Source organism: Ursus arctos, unplaced genomic scaffold, assembly GCF_023065955.2.
Source record: "Ursus arctos isolate Adak ecotype North America unplaced genomic scaffold, UrsArc2.0 scaffold_12, whole genome shotgun sequence".
NCBI classification, from domain to species: domain Eukaryota; kingdom Metazoa; phylum Chordata; class Mammalia; order Carnivora; family Ursidae; genus Ursus; species Ursus arctos.
Window position 1 is genome coordinate 36,558,859 of NW_026622786.1, and position 26,109 is coordinate 36,584,967.

At 38.7% G+C, this 26,109-nt stretch overlaps 1 protein-coding gene across 1 annotated transcript in view; it reads left to right on the top strand.

The window, feature by feature from the left end:
- Window positions 1-26,109, top strand: part of CTBS (chitobiase) — a 63,085-nt gene that overhangs the window by 30,646 nt on the left and 6,330 nt on the right. Inside the window, 3 exon segments of the mRNA XM_044383685.3 lie at window positions 8,559-8,658; window positions 8,661-8,700; window positions 9,191-9,395. Coding sequence (XP_044239620.3) covers window positions 8,559-8,658; window positions 8,661-8,700; window positions 9,191-9,395 — 345 coding nt within the window.

Consider the following 26,109-nt stretch of genomic DNA (forward strand, 5'->3'; position numbering starts at 1 on the left):
CCTTTATTATGTTGAGATATTTTCCCTCTAAATTTGTTTACAGTTGAATAGATGTTGTACTTTGCTGAATGCATTTTCTGAAACTACTGAAATGGGGGCGCCTGGATGGCACAGTCGTTAAGTGTCTGCCTTCGGCTCAGGGCATGATCCTGGCGTTCTGGGATCGAACCCCGCATCAGGCTCCTTGCTCCACTGGGAGCCTGCTTCTTCCTCTCCCACTCCCCCTGCTTGTGTTCCCTCTCTCACTGGCTGTCTCTCTCTCTGTCAAATAAAGAAATAAAATCTTTTAAAAGATGAAACTATTGAAATGATCATATGGTTTTTATCCCTTGTTGATGTGATGTATCATGTTGATTGATTTGTGAATATTGAACCACTCTTCTAGCTCAGGAATAAATCCCACTTGATTCTGGGGAATGATGTTTTTAACGTAGTGCTGGATTTGATTTGCTAATAGTTCGTTGAGGACTTTTTGCATCTATGTTCACCAGAGATTTTGGCCTATATTTTGTTTGTTTTTTGTTTTTTTGTAGTCTCTTTGTCTAGTTTGGGTATCTGGGTAATGCTGACCTCATTGAATGAATTTGGAAGCTATCCTTCCTCTTCTATTTTTTTTGTAATAGTTTGAGAAGAATAGATATTAACTCTTCTTTAAACGTAGAATTCACCTGTGAAGCCATCTGATCCTGGATTTTTGTTTGTTGTGCATTTTTTGATTACCGACTCAACTTCATTGCTGGTAATCAGTCTGTTCAAATTTTCTATTTCTTCCTGATTGGAAGAATGTTATATGTTTCTCGGAATTTATCTATTTCTTCTAGGTTGTCCCAGTTTTTGGCATATTGGCATATTATATTTCTGTGGTGCTGGTTGTTACTTCTCTTTTATTTCTGATTTTGAGTCTTCTCTTTTCTTTCTTTCTTTTTTTTTTGATAGTTTTGGCTAAAGTTTATTAATTTTGTTTATCTTTTCAAAGTCATGGCTCCTGATTTCATTGATCTGTTCTAATTTTTATTATGTCCCTCCTACTGGTTTTGGCTTTTGTTTGTTCTTCTTTTTCTAGTTTTAGTTGTAAAGTTAGGTTGTTTATTTGAGATTTTTCTTGCTTCTTGAGACAAGCCTCTATTGCTCTACAATTTCTTCTGAGAACAGCTTTTGCTGCATCCTAAAGATTCTGGATAGTTGTGTTTTCATTTTCATTTGTCTCCATGTATTTTATTTCCTATTTCCTCTTTGATTTCTTGGTTGACCCTCTCATTGTTTAGTAACATATTGTATTACCGCCATGTATTTGTGGTCTTTCCAGATTTTTTCCTGTGGTTGATTTCTAGTTTCATAGCATTGTGATCAGAAAAGATGCATGGTATGACTTTTATCTTTTTGAATTTGTTGACTTATTTTGTGGCCTCACATGTGATTTATCCTGAAGAATGTTCCATGTGCCTTTGAAACGAATGTGTATTCTGCTGTTTTAAGATGGAATATTCTGAATATATTTATTAGATCCATCTGGTTCAATGTGCCATTCAAAGCCACTGTTTCATTGTTGATCTGTTTAGATAATCTATACATTGATGTAAGTAGGGTGTTAAAGTCCCCTCCTATTATTGCTATTGATTACTTCCTTAGTTATTAGCTGCTTTATGTATCTGGATGCTCTCTTGTTGGGTGCATAAATGTTTACATTTGTTATTATCTTCTTGTGGAATTGTCCCTTTTATTATTACAAAGTGTCTTTGTCTCTTGTTATAGTCTTTGTTTTAAAGTCTTTTGTCTGATATAAGTATTGCTACCTCAGCTTTCTTTTCATTTCTGTTTGAATGAGAAATGCTTTTCCAACCCTTCACTTTCAATCTGCATGTGTCTTTAGGTCTAAAATGAATCCCATATAGGAAGCATATAGATGGTTTTTGCTTTTTTTTTTTTTTTTTTTTTTTTTTTTTTTTAGTAGGCTGTATGCCTAGTGTGGAGCCCAATGTGGGCTGAGATCAAGAGTCATATGCTCAACCGACTGAGCCACTCAGGTGCCCTGGGTCTTGCATTTTTATCCATTCTGACACCTTATGTCTTTTGATTGGAGCCTTTAGTCCATTTATATTCAAAGTAATTATTGATAGGTATGTACTTATTGCCATTTTGTTACTTGTTTTTCAGTTGTTTTGTAGTTTTTCTCTGTTCCTTTCTTCTCTTGCTCTCTTCTCCCACAGTTCCTTTCTCTTTATTTTTTGTATATCTATTTCTGGTTTTTGATTTGGTTGACTTGGTTACCATTAGGTTTATATATAACATCTTAGGCATATATAGTTTATATTAAGTGGGTAGTCACTTAAGTTTGAATCCATTCTAAACACTAAATTTTTATTCCTCTCCCCTTCATGTTTTCAGTATATGGTATCCTACTTTACAACCTTTTAATTTGTGAATTCTTTGACTGATTTTTATAGATATACTTTACTGCTTTTGTGTTTCCTACTTTTCTTACTCTTTCCTTTCCCCTGAGAGAGTCCCCTTTAACATTTCCTATTTCCTATAGCACTGGATTAGTGGTGATGAGTTCCTTTAACTTTAGTTTGGGAAACTATCTTTCCTTCTATTCTGAAGGAAACCCTTGCTGGATAGAGTATTTTTGGTTGCAGGTTTTGTTTGTTTGTTTGTTTAGCACTTTGAATATATCATGCCACTCTTCTCTGGCCTGCAAAGTTTCTGTTGAAAAATCAGCTGATAACCTTATGGGATTTCCCTTGTATGTAACTGTTTGCTCTTGCTGCTTTTAAAATTCTCTGTTGACCATTACCTTTTGCCATTTTAATTACTATGTGTCTTGATGTGGCTTGATTTTGTTGGGGGCTCTCTGTGCCTCCTACATATGGATATCTGTTTTCCAAGATTCGGGAAGTTTTCAGCTATTACTTCTTCAAATACATTTTCTGTCCCCTTTTCTCTCTCTCCTCCTTCTGGGATCCTGATAATTCAAATGTTATAATGCTTGATAGTGTTGTTGAGTTCCCTTTAATCTATTTTCATTTTGGGTTCGTTCATTCATTCATTCATTCATTCTCCTATTCAGCTTGATTGCTTTCCATTACTCTGTCCTCCAGGTCACTGATCCATTCTTCTGTTTCTTCTAGTTTAGTATTTATTCCCTCTAGTGTTTTTTAATTTCAGTTATTGAGTTCTTATTAGAACTTAGATAAAAGAACCTGATTGTTTCTTTTTGATGTTTTCTGTCTCTTCGTTGAGGGTTTGACAGAGGTCTTTCACTCCTTTCTCAAGTCCAGTGAGTATCTTTATGATTGTCACTTTGAATTCTCTATCAGGCATATTACTTATCTCTGTTTCATTTAGCTCTCTTTCTGTATTTTGTCCTGTTCTTTCATTTGGGGCATATTCTTCCCCTCATTTTCACTCTTTGTGTCTGTTTCAGTGTGTTAGGAAAATCAGCTGTATCTCCTGCTCTTGAAAGTAGTGGCCTTATAAGAGGTTCTTTTGTGCTCTGCAGTGCAATGTCCCCTTTTCACCAGAACCTGGTGCTTCAGGGATGTCTCCTATGTGTGTTGTATGCACCCTGGTATTGTGGCTGAGTTTTTGCCTTCAGTCCAGTCATCTGCAATGGCTCTTTTTGCTTGTTGTTGGCAGAGCTTAATATCTGTGTTGTTAGAGGGTCAGTCTGGAGCTGCCTTTGGCTTGAGTTGAGTTGACCAGGTGTTTTCCAGGGATGCAGTAGCATAGAACTATAGGACACTTTTTCTGTGTGGTTCCCTGAGCAGCTTTGGTGGTAGTTGTGGGGGAGGGTGAGGGCAGGCACCAGATGTCTGCCCCTAGCCTACTGCTGGTGCTACAGTTGGACTGGTCTGTGTAGTTATCTTCCCTTCTCCCAAGGGCAGGAGTCATTTTGGAGTGATGCTGGTCCCTGTTGGGACTGCTTGTAGACTCCAGGTTTGTGACACCTCTTTGGAGGGGCTCAGGCTAAGGCTGTATTGGAGGGGGTAGGTCTGCAGAAGAATGTGGGGGCAGGATGCATGGTGCCAGCATGGGGTGTGCTGGTCCAAAGTGGGAGAGGAGCTACAGCCATCCAGGAAAACTCCTGCCAAGGCCAGCCAGTTTGTGGAGGGGCAGATATGCAGAAGAACATGGAGGTGAGGCATGCTGCTAGCAAGCTAGGTGGGGAGTGTTCCAGCAGCATTGTCTTCTGCAGTTATCTGTGTATCTAGACTAGGGGAGGGAAATGGTACCTACCAGCTCTTTTGTTGTTAAAGTGTCCCAAAGATCCCTGCCCCTTCGACACACACTATTATTAAGTAAATCTCCTTCTTGTGTACCCCTGGTGTTTTTCAAACTGCTGCTCTATGCTGTGTCTCAGAGGGGCTGTTTGGTGTGCTGTCTCTTTAAGGGTGAGAACTCAGTTTCCTATTGCCCTCTGGCTCTCGGAGCCAAGCCAGCTGATTTTTTTAAAGCTCTGGGTACTAAGCCCCTTTGATTGTAAGAACTCATGAAATTTGCCCCTCCCATTTTCAAAGCCAAATGTTATGGGGGTTTGTCTTCTCCATGTGGGTTCCCTGTGCCTGGGGTGCCTGGTGCGGAGTCTGCTCCCCACTGCTACCTGTACCTATGGCATCCCTCTCTCCCAGGGATAGTCCTGTGGGTCATTTTGGCTCCTGACTACATCTCCGTCCTTCCTACCCTCTTTGATGTGCTCTCTTCTTTTATATTTAGTTGTGGAGAGTCTTTTCTCTCAGTCTTTGGGTCATCAGGGCTCAAAAATAAGCATACTTAAGTAGAGCAATCTTATCACAATGCACTCTCTGGAGATTTTGTTGGATGAAAAGCACCTCCATAAAAAGTCTTCTGCCTCACTGAAAAGACCCTTATCAGGAACTGCAAACCAATCCTTGTGCCATGAAACTCCAGGAAAGAGACTCTTAGATTCATGTAACACATCTAAAGAAAGCACCAAACCATAACTGGACCTGCACACCATCTGATGACATGAAAGTAAAGATATCCTGGAATTGAAGCAGATGATATCTGATGAGACAGCTTTCCTATGATGTCTGGACCAGGCCTATGTACCTTTTTCTCACCATTGACGCTTCTCTCTTTTTTTGTGGGAAGACGATGCCTCCTCTGCATTTCCCAAGCCCTTGTGGAAGGCAGAAACCTCTTCTTTTGATTATAGCTTTTTGGAAACAGCTTCATCATGATCCTGGGACAAATTCACTTGCTTTATTTTTGAAGGGTTAGAAAGTTCAGAATTCACCAAAGTCTTTCATCTGAACTATTAACTGATTTTAGATTCTTATCCAGATTCATGGTTTCTGAGTTTGCAACCACAGACTGTATTTTCAATAACACATTTAATTCCAAACAGTCTTTTGAGATAACAATACTGTTGTAAAACATCTTTGAGGTTGTGCTGTTTTGCAAAAAGTTCATCAGCCATTGCTTCATGTTTCTACCTGCACTGTAACTTCTCAAGATGCCTCAGTTAATTCTTTCAATGTGCTCTTGTAGTATTTATGATTCTGTTTTCATGGTCTCTTTAAGTGGAGCCTGCTGGGAGGCATACGTGGTTCTAGGTTTGCCTTCATAGAGTCTTTCTCACATAAGTTGGAAAAAGTGTCAATAAATATTTCAGTGGCTACTTCCAGACCTACAGTCCTGGTTTAGAACCATTATACAATTTGGAATTGGTATGTTACTTCTGTTTTGTATATTTAATTTTTATTTTGTTGCCAGTCAGACTTTTAAAAAATGTTGTATCCACTAATGTGATGCTGGCTCAACCCTTTGAGATGATTTCCAACACTTAGGACCTTGAGTAGATCCTACTTTAGGTGGGAGTACCTGAGAGGTTCTCCCTCCTAATCCTCTTGTTACTCAAATGTCACCTTTAGTGCTTTCCCTCCAATATAGGATGTGACAACCAGGGGAAGATCCTTCCTGGTACTGAGGGACAAAACCACTAAATGTGGAAAACTTCCCTCTTGATCAGCGATGCTTTCAAAAAAAGATCTCGATCAAAAGTGGGAAATGTGACAATTAACAAAAGGATAGCTCATTTAGAATGGAGTTGGAGGTCTACAGGGGGAGCTGTCATGTCCTGCCACTCATCAACTGCAGACCCAACATAAAAAGCAGGGGTAACTTGCACATGGATTCTACTTTCTTATCTCAGCAAGAAGGATTTCCTCCTCCCCAAGTAGAGCCCAGGTAGTTAGAGACTGTCAAAACTCAGCCAATGAAAAACCACTATATTTCAAGTTTCTAGTTTATTCCAATTGACTTTTCATTTAGAACAGCCTTCTCAATTTCCCCCTTACCTCTATAAGAGCATTCCCTCTCCTTTGTTCTGCAGATTTACCAATGCTCTTGCCATAGCTTGTTTGTCCTGGATTGTAATTCTCTGCTATTCCCAAATTTAGTTTTTTGCTGGTAAAATAACTGGCAGTTTTATTTTTAAGGCTAACAGTCCAAAGGGCAACTCTTTTTTAAAGACAGGGACAATTTCCAGTTCTTAATCTAACAGATTTTGAAGCAGAGGTATTTAAGTGCCAGTAGAAAAGTATATGTATATTGCTTAGGAGAAGAAGTAGAGGTAGTAAAGTGTTTGTAAAGAACCTACTTAGTGTGGAAACCTAACATCTGAAAGACTTATTTATTGTAGCCCCCAATACCTCTGTGGGCATTTGGAAAATCAATTATTCAAAGAAGCACAATTTTGTTCATTCATATGTTCATGGTAAATGGTCTTTTTAGCCACTGACCTATATTCTTCAAACACAGATTAGACTACAGTGCTCTTTTTCCTTATATTTTCAGTTGATTCATCCAGTTACATTTTTAGGATTTCTATTATATCACAAGCTCTCAGTATTCAAACATAAGCAATCTAAACAAATTCAATCTTAATTATCAGAATTAAAATAGGGGATAAGGTTTGTAATGGAAATGAGTCTAAAAGCTCCAAAAACAATGGATCTTTCCAATTTCACATTCTGTAATTTTTATTTTAGTGGGCAGCAGCCTAGGAGAAAAATGGGTTATGTAGAGTCAATTCTGAAAAGTAAAAAATAAAATAAAAATGTAAGGAAACTGAGAAAATTAAGAAATATCTGGTTTAACTCTTACACCTAGTTCTCCCCCACCCTTCACCCATCCATTCTCCTCACAATGACCCAGGGATTACTGATCTCTCCCCCTTTCTCATTTGTTAATGCAAATCTTATGTCCCTCCCCTGCTTAAAACACTCTAATAGCTGGCTGCCCATTCATCTCAGGATAAAATACAAAATCCTCAGTGCTCTACAAAGCCCTACTTGATCTTGTCACTACCTACCTTACTAGTTTTATCTGATTTCATGTACTTTCAGGATTTCTGTGCTCCAGCCACATTGATATTCTTTTGGTTCCAGAAATTCAGAATTCTTCTGAGGTATTGAGACATTTGCCCTCTTTTGTTTCCTCTGCTGAGAATGCTCTTTTTGTTTATAGGTAACCCTCCATCGTGTCTAGGTCATTGCACAGATTTCAGCTTCCCCCCAAAGTGTGTAGTTCTCAGAAGTTTTCCTGCCCTACCAGGGTAGCAGGCCCCCTTTGTATGCTGTCATGGCTTGCCTGCATTCCCATGTAGCCCTTAACACTATTGTAATTGAACCGCTCATGGACCGGATCTCTTTAAGTTCTGTCACTAATGTCTAGCAATATACATTCCCTAGACCTTACTGGAATTCAATAAGTATTTGCTAAATCAATGAGTTAACACCTTATTTGTAATAAAATGATCAGTGAGACTTCTGTGCTTCTAGAATTATCTGGGGGGTGAAAATACTGGTGAAACATAACATCCACCACCTTAGAACTATTCTAAGAAGTCTGTTTCACCAAAAACCATTCATAGTAAATGCAATATCTGGTACATTTGTATAGATGGAGTGGCTCCACCTGCAGCAGCCAGAAATGAATATTAATCAATCTCCCTTTCTCTTACTTTACTCATTCAGTTAGTTACAAAGTCCTGTTAATTTTGTCCTTAGGATCTTCCATATCTGTTCATTTATCTTATTTATCTCTGCCTTTCTACGAGTTTAATTTGAGGTCATCATCATCTTTTGCATAGATTCTTCTAACAGCTTTCCTATTAGTTATTCTTTGCACACCTAAAATGTATATATTCTCCTTTTAAAACGCTTTGCCTCAGGATAATGTACTAATTTCTCAAGAGGGCTTACAAGGTCTTTTGTGACTTAACCCTGCCTACCACTCTTTTGTTCGTTACTGCTATCTCCTTCCAAATTCAAGGTGTCAGCTGTACCCAATACTTATGTAATCACCATGCTTTCTCTGCTTCCAGGTCTTGGTTCTTTCCACTATTTCTTCCTAGCCCTACTTTTGAGGCCTGGCTAATTTGTCCCACCACCAATTATATTAGGACACCTCTGTCTTGTTTGCCATTGTACTCTTAATGCCTGACATATGATCAGTATTAATGTTATTTTGGGTTGTCAGCATTGTATTCTTCTTGTTTTTAGTGATGATGATTATCTTTATTGTTTTGGCAGGTGTTTGTTTTTGATGTTGGAAGTAAAACTTGGAAATTTTATGATTGGTCACAGATCACAACTGTGGTGATTTCTGGAGACTATGATCCAGAACTCATGTGTTAGCTCGTTCACATGGGGCCAGAGTAGTGCTAAAAGGTGAGTTACAGTTCTTACCAGATGCGTCAGCCAGTTGGTAAGTTTACCTGCATTGTGTGCCGTCCTGACCTTCCAAAAAAATTCCCTTTTCATGTTTATCTGGTATATTTTGTATCATCCTAAAATTAGTCTTAGATACTGATTCATTTCACAGATAGTTATTTTTAAAGGATTAAATAAGCCACTATGATTTTGAGCAAAAAAAAAAAAAAAAAAAAAAGCGAATCCTAATTAGCATGATGACTTTCAGCTAGTCATAGTCATCAATTCCTACTTCTAATTTGAGAATTATACTACTGATTATTCATGATGTTATTTTGGAGATTGAGTAATGATTTTCTATTATTTTTGAATATTATTTCTCTTCTTGGAAAACTTAAATTGGGGGCTTAGTATTCCGAAGTAATGAGATGTTTTAAAGGTTTTGTGAAATAAATGTCATTAAACGGCAAAAAGCATATGTGCACAAAAGATGTATATTTCTTGCACAGGAGTGCACCCTTAAAGAATAGCACTGATCCTATTTTCAGAGCATCCTGGATAGCCCAAAAAGTTAAGTTGGCCAAAAAGCAATATATGGATGGAGTTAGTATAGACATAGAGCAAGAAGCTAATTGTTTATCACCTGAATATTATGCATTAAGCACTTTAGTCAAAGAAACCACAGACTCTTTCCATCATGAAATTAAGGGATCACAGGTAAAAGTTCATTTGTTATTTTTTTTTGGAAACTCCTATTTTCCCTACCAAAATGTATTTATGAAGGTGTGACTAATAGAATCTCAGTTTTACTGAGTAGGAAAGAACTTCACATATATCCGAAAAATATTTTCTGGAAATTTTGAGGTTCTTATTAGAGAAGTTTTACAGAATTTTAAGGTGCTCTATTCTTTGTCCATATGAAGACACAGCATTGAGATTGTTCCCCCTACTTGCCTTGCAGCAGGGTTAGAGATATTAAATAGGCAATTAGATCAGCAAGAATCAGGAAGTGCTTAGCTGTCCAGGCCCTGCTTTCACCAGAGCAGGACAGAAATAGCTCTTGCCTAAGAGTAGATATTGTTCTGGGGAAGTGTCTCACTTGCTTCATAGGTTCTGGATTACTTGTAAAGCACCTGATGTCCGAGAAAGCTCAAAGGACTAACTCCATAGAATTTGAGAGAGCTGCGACAAAGGCTTCCCCATTGCCATAGTGAGCATGATTAGAGCAGATGACCACAGCAGGAGGCAGTATATGGGTAATAAAAGATAATGTGGCCCTGCATCAGTGATCTCAAACCTGGCCACATATTAAGATAACCAAGTCTGTCTGTCTGTCTGTCTGTCTTTCTTTTTCTTTTTTTGAGAGACAGAGAGCATGCATGTATGCAAGCAGGCAGGGGAGGGTCAAAGGGAGGAGGAGAGAGAATCTTAAGTAGGCTCTGTTCTCAGCACAGAGCCTGGTGCCGGGGCTTGATCTCATGACCCTGAGATCATGATCTGAGCTGAAATCAAGAGCCAGACACTAATCAACTGAGCCACCCAGGCACCCCAAGATAACCAAGTCTTTAAACACACACACACACACACACACACTGCAATAAAGCAAGTCAAATGAATTTTTTGGCTTTCCAGTGTGTATAAAGTTATGTTTACACTGTACTATAGTCTATCGAGTATGCAATAGTATTACATCTGAAAAATAGATACCTTGATTAAAAACTAATTTATTGCTAAAAATGCTAACTATCATCTGAGCTTTTCAGCAAGTTGTAATCTTTTTGCTCGGAATGGGTCTTGCCTTGATGTTGATGGCTGTGGCTGATCAGGGTGGTGGTTGCTGAAGGTTGGGAAGGCTGTGGCAATCTCTTAAAATAAAACAACAATGAAGTTTGCTGCACTGATGGACTCTTCCTTTAACAAACAGTTTCTCTGTGGCAATGCAATGCTGTTTAGCATTTTACCCAGAGTAGAACTTCTTCCAAAATTGGAGTAAATTTATTTAATACTCTAAATCTTTTGTTAGTTCAACAATCTAAACGGCATCTTCACCAGGAGTAGATTCCATCTCAGGAAATCACTTTCTTCGCTCATTCATAAGAAGCAATTCCTCCTCTGTGAAAGTTTGATCATGAGGCAGCAGCCATTCAGTCATATCTTCAGGTTCCACTTCTAATGCTAGTTCTCCTGCTATGTCTACCACATCTGCAGTGACTTCTTCCATGAAAGTCTGAAACCCCTCAACATCCTTCATGAGGGTGGGTATCAACCTGCCTGTTCCAAACTCCTCTTACTGTTAGTATTTTGATTTTTTCCCCATGAATCACGAATGTTCTTAATGGCATCTAGAATGGTGACTCCTTTCCAGAAGGTTTTCAATTTACTTTGCCCAGATCCTTTAGCAGAATCGCTGTCTATGGCAAACATAGTCCTACTTAATTTGTTTCTTAAATAAAAAGATTTGAAATTTGGAATGACTCTTTGATCCATGGGCTGCAGAATGGAAGTTGTGTTAGCAGACATGAAAACGTTCATCTCATTGTCCATCTCCATCAGAGTTCTTCAGTGAGCAGGTATGTTGTCAGTGAACAGTCATATTTTGAAAGGAATCTTTCTACAGTAGTTCTCAACGCTGGGCTTAAAACATTCGGTAAACCGTGTTGTAAACAGATGTGCCCTCAGCCAGGCTTTATTGTTCCATTGATAGAGCACAGGCAGAGTAGATTTAACATCATTCTTACGGGCCCTGGGATTTTCTGAGTGGTCAATGAGAATTGGCTTCAACTTAAAGTCACTAGCTACTTTAGCCCCTATCGAGAGACTCAGCCTGTCCTATGAAGCCTTGAAGCGAGGCATTGACTTCTTTCCAGGTATGGAAGTCCTAGATGGCATCTTCTTCCACTAGAAGACTGTTTTGTCTATCTTGAAAATCTGTTGTTTAGTGTAGCCACCTTCATTTATCTTAGCCAGAGTTTCTAGATAACTCACTACAGTGAGTTATCAGCACTTGCTGCTTCACCTTGAACTTTTTTTTTTAAATGGAGAAAACTCCTCCCCTTAAACCTCATGAACCAACCTCTGCTGCTCCAAACTTATTTTTGCAGCTTCCTCACTTCTCCCAACCTTCACAGAATTTAAGGCCTTATTCTCTGGATTAGGCTATGGCTTAAGGGAATGTCGTGGCTGGTTTGATCTTCCATCCAAACCACTGCATCTTTTTCCATATCAGCAATATGGCTGTTTTGCTCTCTTATAATCCATGTGTTCACTGGAGTAGCACTTTTTATTTCCTTCAAAAACTTTTTGCTTTCACAACTTGGCTGTTTGGCATCAGAAGCCTAGCTTTCAACCTATTTCAGCTTTTGACATACTTTCCTCCCTAAGCTTAATCATTTCTAGCTTTTGATTTGAAGTGAGAGATGTGTGACTCTTCCTTTCACTTGAACACTGAGAGGCCATTGTGGAGTTATTAATTTGTTCTAATTCCAGTGTTGTTGTGTCTCAGAGAATAGGGAGGCCCAAGAAGAGGGACAGAGACAGGGAAATAGCCAGTGGGTGGAGCAGTCAGAACACACACATTTATGGGTTGTTTGGCATCTTGTATGGGCATGATTTGTGGCACCCTAAAACTGTTACAATAGTAACATTAAAAATCACTGATCACAAATCAGCGGAACAAATAATGAAAAAGTTTGATAAATTGTGAGAATTATCAAAATGCGACACAGAGACATGAAGTGAAAAAAATTCTTTTGCAATAATGGTGCTGATAGACTTGCTTGATGCAAGGTTGCCAAAAACTTTAAATCTGTTAAAAAAAAATGCAGTATCTGTGAAGCACAATAACATGAGGTATACCTTTTCAAGACTGAACAGTGGGATTTTTTTGAAGGTGGGGACCAGCTCCTTTTATCTAACACAATGTTAAAAATTGTTTATTTAGTGAATAAATGATACCCGCCTTTCAAAAATTTTAAATCTAGTTAAGTAGGAAATATATACATATGAAATATATATTCTATTTCATATAAATCGGTTTAGAGTCACTGCTTTATACTGAGAATCACCTAATTGTTAAAATATCTTGAAAGAGTAAGTGTGGCATAGAGCCCAGGAACTGTATTTTTACTGTGTGTGTGTGTCTGTGTGTGTGTGTCTGTGTGTGTGTGTCTGTGTGTGTCTCTGTGTGTGTTTACTGCGCTAGGTGATTTTGGTACAATTGGACAACATGAATTTGAGATTCATTGGAAAATAATACATGATGTAAGGATTGATTTCTCTGTGGCTTCATGTAGTAAGGAAGTTTTGTCAATGTAGAATTTGGCTTTTCAGCTGAGTACAATTTATTTATTACTTATTTATTTATCCCACCCGCCCCCACCGGCAACTATCAGTTTGTTCTCTGTGTTTAGAAGTCTGTTTTTTGTTTCTTCCTTTGTTCACTTGCTTTGTTTCTTAAATTCCACATATGACTGAAATCACCTGGTATTTGTCTTTGACTTATTTCACTAGGCATAATACCTTCTAGGTCCATCCATGTCGTTGCAAAGGGCAAGATCTCATTCTTCTTTATGGCTGAGAAATATTCCATCACATATAGAGAGGGAGGGAGGGAAGGAAGGAGGAAGGGAGAGAGAGGGAGAGACAGACACAGAAACACACCCACATCTTCTTTATCCCCTCGTCTATGGATATACACTTGGATAGCTTCCACATCTTGACTATTGTAAATAATGCTGCAATAAGCAGAGGGATGCATATCTTTTTGAATTAGTGTTTTCATTTTCTTTGGGTAAATACCCGGTAGTGGAATTAGTGGATCATATGGCATTTCTATTTTTAATTTTGAGGAAACTCCATACTGTTTTCCATAGTGAATGCATCAATTGACATTCTCACCAACAGTTCACAAACATTCTCCACATCCTTGTCAATACTTATTTCTTGTCTTTTTGATAGTAGCCCTTCTGATAGGTGAAATCTCCTTGTGGTTTTGATTTGCATTTCCCTGATTAGTAATGCTGAGCATCTTTTCATGTGTCTGTTGGCCATTTGTGTGTCTTCTTTGGAAAAATGTCTATTCAGGTCCTCTGCCCATTTTTAGTTGGACTATTTGTGTTTTGGGTGTTCTGTATATTTTTTATATATTTTGGATATTAACCCCATATTGAATATATCATTCGCAAAGATCTCCCATTCAATAGGTTTTTCATTTTGTTGATGGTTTCCTTCACTGTGCAAAAGCTTTTTATTTTGTTGTAGTCCCAATAGTTAATTTTTGCTTTTGTCTCCCTTGCCTGTGAGGCATATCTAAAAAAATGTTGCTAAAGCTGATCTCAAAGAGATTACTAGCCGTGTTTTCTTCCAGAAGGCTTTTGGTTTCAGGTCTCACATTTGGGTCTTTAATTCACTTTGAGTTTATTTCTGTGTACGGGTGGAGACAGTGGTCCAACGTCGTTCTTCTGCATGCAGCTGTCTTATTTTCCCAGCACCATTTGTTGAAGAGACTGTCTTTTCCCCATTGTATATTCTTGCCTCCTTTGTTGTACGTTAATTGACCATATAAATGTGGGTTTATCTCTGGGCTTTCTGTTTGGTAACATTGATCTCTGTGTCTCTTTTTGTGCCAGTACCATATTGTTTTGATTATTATAGCTTTGTGTAGAGTATTTTGAAATCTGGAATTGTGATCCTTCCAACTTTGTTCTTTGTACCATAAGGATTTTAGTAGTATTTATTCTAGTTCTGTAAAATAAATAAATAAATAAAAAGTAAAAAATGGTTCTTGTATTTTGATAAGGATTGCATTAAATCTGTAGATTGCTTTGGGTAGTATGGATATTTTAACAGTATTAATTTTTCCAATCCATGAGCGTGGAATATCTTTCCATTTGTTTGCGTCATCTTCAATTTCTTTCATAAATTCAATTTCTTTCTTTTATAGTTTTTAGAGTATAGGTCTTTCACCTCTTTTTTTTTTTCTAACTAGATTTTATATATATATAATTTTATTATCATATGTTAGTCACCATACAGTATATCATTAATTTTTGATGTAGTTTTCCATGATTCATTGTTTGCATATAACACCCACTGCTCCATGCAATACATGCCCTCCTTAATACCCTTCACCGGGCTAGCCCATGCCCTCTAAAACCCTCAGTTTGTTTCCTGGAGTCCATAGTCTCTTGTGGTTCATTTCCCCCTCTGTTTACCACCCCCCCTTCATTTTCCCCTTCCTTCTCCTAACTATCTCTCTGCTATTCCTTATGTTCCACAAATGAGTGAAACCATATGATAATTGTCTTTCTCTGCTTGACTTATTTCACTTAGCATAAGCTCCTCCAGTCCCGTCCATGTTGATGCAAATGTTGGGTAATCATTCTTTCTGATGGCTGAGTAATATTCCATTGTATATATGGACCACATCTTCTTTATCCATTCGTCTGTTGAAGGGCATCTTGGCTCCTTCACAGTTTGGCTATTGTGGACAATGCGGCTATGAACACTGGGGTGCATATGGCCCTTCTTTTTACTACATCTGTATCTGTAGGGTAAATACCCAGTAGTGCAATTGTTGGGTCATAGGGTAGCTCTATTTTTAATTTTTAAGGAACCTCCACACTGTTTTCCAAAGTGGCTGTACCAACCTGCATTCCCATCAACAGTGTAAGACGGTTCCCCTTTCTCCACATCCTCTCCAACATTTGTTGTTTCCTGCATTGTCAATTTTTGCCATTCTAACTGGTGTGAGGTGGTACCTCAATGTGGTTTTGATTTGAATTTCCCTGATGGCTAATGATGTTGAACATTTTTTCATGTGTCTGTTAGCCATTCATATGTCTTCATTGGAAAAGTGTTCACATCTTCTGCCCATTTTTTAAATTTGATTATTTGTTTCTTGGGTACTGAGTTTGAGAAGTTTTCTTATAGATCTTGGATACCAGCCTTTTACCTGTAGTGTCTTGCAAATCTGTTCTCCCATTCCATGGGTTGCCTCTTTGTTATGTTGAATGTTTCCTTTGCTGTGTAGAAGCTTTTTATCTTGATGAAGTCCCAAAAGTTCATTTTTGTTTTTGTTTCCCTTGCCTTTGGAGACGTGTCATGAAAGAAGTTGCTGTGGCCAATGTCAAAAAGATTGCAGCCTGTATTCTCCTCTATGATTTTGATGGATTCCTGTCTCACATTGAGGTCTTTCATCCATTTGGAGTTTATCTTTATGGTGTGAGAGTGGTCAAGTTTCATTCTTCTGTATATAGCTGTCCAATTTTCCCAGCACCATTTATTGAAGAGACTGTCTTTTTTCCACTGGATGTTTTTTACTGCTTTCTCAAAGATTGTTGACCATAGAGTTGAGGGTCCATTTCTGGAGTCTCTATTCTGTTCCATTGGTCTATATGTCTGTTTTTGTGCCAGTACCATGCTGTCTTGGTGATCACAGCTTTGTAGTGTAGCTTGAAATCAGGCAACGTGATGCTCCCAGCTTTGTTTTTCTTTTTCAACATTTCCTTGGCAATTCAGGGTCTTTTCTGGTTCCACACAAATTTTAGGATTGTTTGTTCTAGCACTTTGAAAAATGTCATTGGTATTTTGATCAGGACGGCATTGAAAGTGTAGATTGCTCTCGCTAGCATAGACATTTTAACTATGTTTATTCTTCCGAACCATGAGCATGGAATGTTTTTTCCATCTTTTTGTGTCTTCTTCAGTGTGTTTCATCAGTGTTCTGTAGTGTCTAGAGTATAGATCCTTTACCTCTCTGGTTAAGTTTATTCCGAGATAGCTTATGGTTTTTGGTGCTATTGTAAGTGGAATCAATTCCCTAATTTCTCTTTCTTCAGTCTCATTGTTAGTATACAGAAATGCAACTGATTGGGGCACCTGGGTGGCTCAGTCGTTAAGCATCTGCCTTCAGCTCAGGGTGTGATCGTGGCGTTATGGGATTGAGCCCCACATCAGGCTCCTCCACTGGGAGCCTGCTTCTTCCTCTCCCACTCCCCCCGCTTGTGTTCCCTCTCTCTCTGGCTGTCTCTCTCTCTCTGTCAAATAAATAAAATCTTAAAAAAATGCAACTGATTTCTGAGCATTGATTTTGTATCCTGCCACGTTACTGAATTGTTGTATGAGTTCTAGTAATTCGAGGGTGGAGTCTTTTGGGTTTTCCACATAAAGTACGGAAGTATGCGAAGAGAGAGTTTGACTTCTTCTTTGCCGATTTCTTTTGTTCCTTTTTGTTGTCTGATTGCTGTTGCTAGGACTTCTGGTACTATGTTGAACAATAATGGCGAGAGTGGGCATCCTTGTTGTGTTCCTGATCTTAAGGGAAAGGCTTTCAGCTTTTCCCTGTTGAGAATGATATTCGCTATAGGCTTTTCATAGATGGTTTTTATGAAATTGAGGAATGTACCCTCTATCCCTACACTCTGAAGGGTTTTAATCAGGAAAGGATACTGTATTTTGTCGAATGCTTTTTCTGCATCAATTGAGAGGACCATACGATTCTTGTCTCTTCTCTTATTAATGTGTTCTATCACAGTGATTGATTTGCGAATGTTGAACCACCCTTGCATCCCAGGGATGAATCCCACTTGGTCATGATGGATAATCCTTTTAATGTACTGTTGGATCCTATTAGCTAGGATCTTGTTGAGAATTTGACATCCATATTCATCAGGGATATTGGTCTATAATTCTTTTTGATGGGGTCTTTGCCTGGTTTTGGGATCATGGTAATGCTGGCCTCATAGAACAAGTTTGGTAGTTTTCCTTCTGTTTCTATTTTTTGAAACAGTTTCAGGAGAATAGGTATTATTTCTTCTTTGAACATTTGGTAGAATTCCCCGGGGAATCTGTCAGGCCCTGGACTCTTGTTTTTTGGGGGGAGGTTTTTGATCACTGCTTCGATCTCTTCACTGGTTATTGGTCTATTTAGAGTGTCAGTTTCTTCCTGTTTCAGTCTTGGTAGTTTATAGGTTTCCAGGGAGGCATCCATTTCTTCCAGGTTGCTTAATATATTGGCATATAGTTGTTGATAATAGTTTCTAATGATTGTTTCTATTTCCTTGGTGTTAGGCGTGATCTCTCCCCTTTCATTCATGATTTTATTAATTTGGGTCCTTTCTCTATTCTTTTGAATAAGTCTGGCCAGTGGCTTATCAATCTTATTAATTCTTTCAAAGAACCAGCTTCTAGTTTTGTTGATCTGCTCTACTATATTTCTGGTTTCTAATTCATTGATCTCTGCTCTAATCTTAATCAGTTGTCTTTTCGTGCATGGCTCAGGCCTGTTCTTTTGTTCCATCTCCAGCTGTTTAAGGTGTGAGTATAAGGACTGCATTTTAGATTTTTCTGTTCTTTTGAGTGAGGCTTTGATGGCTATGTATTTCCCCCTTAGGACTGCCTTTGCAGTGTCCCATAGGTTTTGGACTGATGTGTTTTCTTTCTCATTGGTTTCCATAAATTGCTTAAGTTCTTCTTTAATTTCCTGGTTTACCCAAACATTCTTAAGCAGGGTGGTCCTTAGTTTCCAAGTGTTTGAGTTTCTTCCAAATTTTTTCTTGTGATTGAGTTCCGGTTTCAAAGCATTGTGGTCTAAGAATATGCAGGGAATAATCTCAGTCTTTTGGTGTCGGTTGAGACCTGTTTTGTGACCCAGTATATGGTCTGTTCTGGAGAAAGTTCCATGTGCGTTCGAAAAGAATGAGTATTCTGTTGTTTTAGGGTGGAGTGTTCTGTATATATCTATGAGGTCCATCTGGTCCAGTATATCATTCAGAGCTCTTGTTTCTTTGTTGATTTTCTGCTTAGATGATCTGTCTATTGCTGAGAGTGGAGTGTTGAGGTCCGCTACTATTAACGTATTATTATCTATATGTCTCTTTATTCTGGTTAAGAGTTGGCTTATGTAGTTGGCTGCTCCCCTGTTGGGGGCATAGATATTTATAATTGTTAGATCCTCTTGTTGGATACATCCTTTAAGAATAATATAGTGTCCTTCTGTATCTCTAACTACAGTCTTTAGCTTAAAATCTAATTTGTCTGATATAAGAATTGCTACCCCAGCTTTCTTTTGAGGTCCATTGGTATGAAAAATGGTTCTCTATCCCTTCACTTTCAGTCTGGTTGTATCTTTAGGTTCAAAATGAGTCTCTTGTAGACAGCAAATGGATGGGTCATGTCTTTTTATCCAATCTGCAACCCTGTGGCGCTTTATGGGAGCATTTAGGCCATTCACATTGAGAGTGATTATTGAGAGAGATGATTTTAATATCATGTTGCCTGTGAAGTCCTTGTTTCTATAGATTGTCTCTGTAAATTTCTGTTCTTTATCACTCTTTAGGTCTTTCTACTTTTATAGAACCTACCCCGCCTTAATATTTCTTGTAGAGCTGGCTTGGTGGTCACATATTCTTCAGTTTCTGCCAATCTTGGAAGCTCCTTGTCTCTCCATCCATTCTGAATGACAGCCCTGCTGGATAAAGAATCCTTGGCTGCATGTTCCTCTCACTTAGTGCTCTGAATATGTCTTGCCAGCTTTTTCTGGCTTGCCAGGTCTCTGTAGACAGGTCTGATGTTATTCTGATGTTCCTCCCTCTGTATGTGAGGAATCTTTTCCCCCTGGCCAATTTCAAGATTGTTTCCTTGGATCTAAGAGTTGCAAATTGTACTATTATATGTCATGGTGTTGGTCTGTTCTCATTGACCTTGGGAGGGGTCCTCTCTGCTTCTTGGACACTAATGCTTGTTTCCTTCACCAGATTAGGGAAGTTCTCAGCTACAATTTGTTCAAATATCTCTTCTAGACCTCTTTCTCCACCCCCTTGGGAATCCCAATAATTCTGACATTGGAAAGTTTCATTGCGTCAGTAATCTCCCATAGCTTTTTTTCATGAAAATGGAGGTTTTTTTCCCCCATGTTACCTCTCTTGTCTTCGTTTCTATCATCTCATCCTCTAACTCACTAATTCGTTCTTCTGCCTCGTTTACCCTGGCCGTCAGACTGTCCAGTTTAGACTGCATTTCATTCATAGAATTAAGTTCCACCAGATTCGTTCTCATTTCAGCCCTTAGAGATTCTATATTTTCATTAATATTTTTCTCAAGCCTATACATCACCTTGATAATTGTTACTCTGAAACCCATTTCTGACATCTTGGTTATAGTCATATCCATTAGTTCTGTGGCAGAGGCCACAGTCTGTTTCTTTCCTTTATTGGGGGGTTCCTCCTTTTTGTCATTCTGGTGAGGTGTGGTTGCAGGGATGTACAGAGTCCAAATTATTGGCAGGACCCAAGCAAGATGCACCTGCCTGCCTTCTGGGGGAGGGGCCTGCTGCACTGATACTCAGGCAACCCTGTTTGGGTAGGGTTGCCCTGCCCCCTGTTGGGGGGGGGGAGATAGGCTCAGTGAGAACTGTTTCTTTGTGGGGCTTTTGTTCTCTGGCAGCTTTCCCTGGCGGCTTTCTGTGTCTCTTGAGAGAGAGCAGCAGTGACTGTATCCAAACCTCTGTCTCAGAACCAGAGATCGCAGTCTGATCTTCGTTGAGCTCTCCAGGTCACACTGACTCCGTTTCTGTTGGCGCTGCTAAAAACCCGCAGCATCCTGGTTTGTGCGCCCCACAGCCACTCTCCTAGTCCTTGCTCCCAGGGCCTGCACGTCTCTGCCCTTTGTGCTTCTAAAACCGCCAGCCACCCCTGGTTCGCACGCGCACTCCCGAGCTCCCTGTTTCAGTGTGGTTTCCCCGCCACTGGTCTCCTAGGCTGGCCCGCACCCCAGGGCGGGAGGCTTCTGCCTTCCCTGGGCCCGAGTGTGGCGGCTCCCTCCCTCTTCTGTTTATCTTCTGATATCTGCCCGCAGACTCTCGGCTCCCTGCTTCATACCTAGAGACGAAGCACCAGAGATGTTCACTTGTAGAGATCCAGATGTATCTTCTTACGTCTCAGGCTGATTTCACTGGTGTTCAGGATGGTCTGGTATATATCCAGCTTGATTCAGGGGACCAGTTGAAATAGGATCCCCTACTCCTCTGCCACCTTTCCCCCCTCTCCAGGTCTTTCACCTCCTTGGTTAAGTTTATTCCTACGTATTTTATTTGATTCTTGGTGCAATTGTAAATGGAATTATTTCTTAATTTCTCTTTCTGCTACTTCATTATTAGTGTATTGAAATGCAACAGGTTTCTGTATATTAATTTTGTATCCTGCAACTTTACTGAACTCATTTATCAGTTCAAGTTTTTGGTGCAGCCTTTAGGGGTTTTTTATATATAGTATCATGTCATATGAAAATAGTAACAGTTATTATTTCTTCCTTACCAATCTGGATGCCTTTTATTTCTTGTTTGATTGCTGCAGCTAGGACTTCTAATACTATATTTAATAAAAGTGGGGAGTGTGGACATCCTCGTTTCTGAACTTACAGAGGAAAATCTCTGTTTTTCACCATTGAGAATAATCTTAACTGTGGGTTTTATCATATATGGCCTTTATAATGTCTCAAACCCACTTTGAGAGTTTTTATCATGAATGGATACTGAATTTTATCAAATGCATTTCTGCATCTATAGTTATGATCATATGATTTTTATCTGTCACTGTGTTACTGTGGTGTATCATGTTGGTATGTGGATACTGAACCATCCTTGCATCCCTGGAATAAGTCCTACTTGCTCTTGGTGGATGATTCTTTTAATACGTTGTTGAATTTGCAATAATATATTGTTGAATATTGGTTTGCTAATATTTTATTGGCTTGTTTTCTCTTTTTTGTATTGCTTTTGTCTTGTTTTGGTGTCAGGGTCTCATATAATGTGGAGTCTTCCTCTTTTTTTGGAAGAGTTTGAGAAGAATAGGTGTTACCTCTTTTTTCAATGTTTGATAGAATTCACCTGTGAATACATCTGGTTCTGGACTTCTGTTTTTTTGGGAGATTTTGGATTATAAATTCAATTTTGTTGTTATTAATTGGTCTGTTCAGATTTCTTTTTATTTCTTCCTAATTTCATTTTTGGGAGGTTCCATATTTCTAGGAATTTATCCATTTTTTTTTAGGTTGTCCAGTTTGCATATAGTTTTTTGGTAGTAGTTTATTATAATCCTTTGTATTTCTGTGGAGTTGGTTCTTCTATTTCTGATTTGAGTCCTCTGTCTTCTTGATGTTTGGCTAAAGTTTTATTAACTTTATCTTTTCAAAGAAATAGTTGTTTGTTTCACTGATGTTTTTTTTTTAATTCTCTATTTCATTTATTTGTTAATCTGATCTTTATTAATTTCTTTCTTCTAACTTTGAACTTTTTTTCCTAGGTCCTTTAGGTGTAAGGTTGGAGTGTCTATTTGAGATCTGTATTGTTTCTTGAGGTAGTCCTGTATTGCTACAAACTTCCCCCCTACTACTTCTTTTGCTTTGTCCCATGGATTTTGGGCCATTGTATTTTCATATGTCTCCATTTATTATCTATTTCCTCTTTCTTTGTTAACCAATTTGTTGTTTAGTGGCGTGTTGTTTAGCCTCCATGTGTTTGTTTTTTTTCCATTTTTTAACTGGTAATTGACTTCTAGTTTTATTCCTTCAGGGTTGGAAAATATGCTTAATATGATTTCAGTTTTCTTGAATTTATTGAGACTTATTTTGTGGCCTAACATGTGATCTATCTTGGAGGATGTTCCATGTGCATTTCAAAAGAATGTGTATTCTGTGATTTTGGATGGAATGTTTTATCTATCTATCTATATATATATATCTATCTGTTAAATCCATCAATTATGATGTGTCATTGAAAGACACTGTTTCCTTGTTGATTTTACATCTGGATGATCTCTCCATTGATGTATGTGGGGTTTAAAGTCCTCTACCATTATGTATTGCTGTCCATTTTATCCTTTAGGTCTGTTAATATTTGCCTTATGTAGTTAGGTGCTCCAGTGTTGGCTACATAATAGATATTTACAACTGTTGTATTCTCTCATTGGATTGATCCTTTTATCATTATGTATGCTCACCTTAGTCTCTTGTTAGAGACTTGTTTTAAAGTCTATTAGGTCTGATATAAATATTGATACCCCACCTTTTTCTTTTTTAGATTTTACTTATTAGAGAGAGAGAGAGAGCAGAGGGAGAAGGTGAAGCAGACTCCCCACTGAGCAGGGAGGGAGCCTGATGCAGAACTCGATCCCAGGACCCTGCGATCATGAATCGAGCTGAAGGCAGACACTTAACCAACTGAGCCATCCAGGCGCCCCCCACCTTTTTTTTCCCCCCTTCCATTTGTATGGGCTGTTTTTCCATCCTGTTACTTTCAGTCTGTGTCTTTAGGTCTGAAATGAATCTCTTGCAGGAACATATTGATGGGTCTTGTGTTTGTTGTTTTTTTGGTTTTGATGGGTCTTGTTTTCTTTTTTTAACCATTTTGTCTAGGTTTTTTGGAATATTTAGACCATTCACATTTAAAGTAATTATTTTTTTTAAAGATTAATTAGAGAGATAAGAAAGCATGTGCACAGGTGGGAAGGCAGAGGGAAAAGGAGAGAGTCTTAAGCAGACTCTGTGTTGAGCATGGAGCCTGACATGGGGCTTGATCTCCTGACTCTGAGATCACAACCTGAGCCAAAACCAACTGTACCACCCAGGTGCCCCTAAAATAATTATTGGTAGGTATGTACTTATAGCCATTTTGTGTTCTGATTTTTTGGGTAGTTTTTGTCTCTCCCTCTCTTCTTCTCTTGCTCTCTGTAATGGATGACTTTTTTAGTGTTATGTTTTGCTTTTTTTCTCTTCATTTTTTGTGTATCTATTATAGGTTTTTGATTTGTGGTTACCAAGAGAGTCATATATAATATTTTAAGTATATAGCAGTCTAAATAAGTTGATGGTCAGTTATGTGCAAACACATTTTATATGAACTGCATTTTTAGTCTCCCCTGTGTATATGTGGTCATATTTTATTTCTTATTTTGTGAGTCCCATTAGCTACTTTTTTAGATATAATTGATTTTACTCTTTTAACCTTCATACTAGCTTTATAAGTGATGGCTCTACTACCTTTATTGTGTTTCCTTTTACTGATAAAATTTTTCAAAAAATTTTTCTAATATGACCTTTTTCTTTTCCACTTAAGGGAGTGCCTTTAACATTTTTTTTTGTAACTGTAGTGATACATTTCTTTAACTTTTGTTTGGGAAACTCTCCTTCTCCAATTCTGGATGATAGCTTTGCCAGGTAGAGAGTATTCTTAGAGGTTTTTTCCTTTCCATGCTTTCAATATATCATGCTAGTCTCTTCTGGCCTACAAAGTTTCTGCTGGAAAATAAGCTGATAGCTTTAACCTTTGTATGTAACTAATTCCTTTTGCAGCTTTTAAAATTCTTTCTTTAATCTTTGATATTTTAATTATTATTGTCTCGTGGCCATCCTTGAGTTCATCTTATTTGGAACTCTGTGATTCTTGAACTGGATGTCTGTTTCCTTCCTAGGTTAGGGACATTTTCAGGTATTGTTTCTTCAAATGAGTTTTCTGCCCTCCTCTCTCTCCTCTTCCTCCTGGGACCCCTAAAATGTGGATGTTTGTTCATTTGATGTCCAAGATAACCCTTAAGCTATCCTTTTTGTTTTGTTTCTTCCTTTTTGCCGTTCAGGTTGGGTGCTTTCCATTACCCTGTCTTCTAGATTGCTGGTCCATTTTTCTGCATCTTCTAATCTACTCTTGATTCCTTCTAGTGTACCTTCCATCTCAGTAAACATATTCAACTCTGATTAAAAATTTTTTTTATCTCTTCTTGATGCTCTGAGTTTATTCACTCTTTCCTCTGGTGGCCATCTGTATGATCATTATTTTGAACTCTTTATCAGGTAGATTGCTTATGTTCACTTCATTTAGTTCTTTTTCTGAGTTCTTTCATTGCAGCATACTCTTTTGTCATTTTGCTTGACTGTGTTTGTTTCTATGAAGAAACAAACTTGAAGAAATGGTCTTGTGTATGATCATCCCCTGTGTAGACTGTAGCACCTGATGATTTTGGCTGGCTGGCTGGCTGGAGTTGTGGCTGTCCTGTAGGTGGGGCAACCCTGGTGGGATGATCGGAGCTGAAGTGGGCATGGGCTGGCACAGTCCAGGGCTCTTTGCACAGAGGATGCCTTGGCAGGACAGCTGAAGCTTAAGTGGGCGGAGGGTCTTGGGGCATCTGTGCAGTGGTACCTGGCAGGGTGGTTGGAGCAGAGGCAGGTGCAGAACAGGGTGTCCCAGGGTGCTTTGCTTAGAGGTACCCCAGCAAATCACCTGGAGCCAAAGCAGTGCAGGCCTGGAGTGTTCTAGGGTGTTTTGCACCTGTGTCGCCTTGGTGAGACAGCTGGAACTGTACTAAGTGCTGACCAGGGGGTGTCCTGTGTGCATTGTACTCAATTCACATTGGTGGGATGGGTGGGGCTGGTGTGGGCTAGGAGCCTAGGGCTTACTGAGGTGGTAGGCTGGCTTGGGCACTCATGCAGATCTTGGACCTTCCCTCCTCAGATGAATATAATTTAGATCAAGAATAGCAAATACCTGGTATGCAGGCCACCATACTCCTCTCCTGACAAATTTTGTTCTCAGACAACTTTTCCTTCAGTCTCTTGATTGCTGTTACCAATAGGTTAGAATTAGTGTGTGGGAAACAATCTCTTTGCTAGCCCTGATTATCCTACAGTGAAAGGGCAAGGAGGAAGAGACTGAACAAAGACCTTACAGTAGGTATATTTCCATGTTTGAGGGGCAAGTAGAACAATTTGGGCTACTCTGTCAAATTCAATTTCAAAATTAGGAGGAGGTACAATTGCCATGACAGCTCAGATTATGGAATATCCAGAATGTCAGGCTGAAGTACATGCATTTTATTGTTTGTAATGGGTTTACATGGTAGAAAGTGTATGGGGGAAGGTTATTCCATAGTAGTATGTACTAATAGTCTGGAGGAGAAATGGAGACCAGTATGGACTAATCCAAGTCTGATAGAGATTTATAGTTTAGGATGATGGCATAACCTTAACACCAGGAAGTGTTTAATAAATACTAATGAGAGGCAGAACAGCTGTGAGAAGCCACTCAAGGGAAAATGTGAGATTAGTTATGGGGTGTGAGAGAAGTCGAATAATGACCCACAAGTTTTTAAACTGGCCACCAGAAAAAAATGACTAAATAGAGTCTGGAAGGAGAAATGAGTTTTGGGGAAAAAATGATTAAGATTACAGGATTACGGTCACAGAATTGAAGGGTTCTTTCTACACCATCGTTTTTCACAGGTAGGAAAACGGATTCAGATGTTTTTAGTGACATAGACCTAGTTATAATAGAGCCAAGAGTAGAACCAAAATTGTTTTGATTTATCTAATAAACTAATGCTGCTTTCTCCAAAATAGGAGATGAACTATGACAGAAAATCCAGGTAAAAATACTCTTAATGCTCAG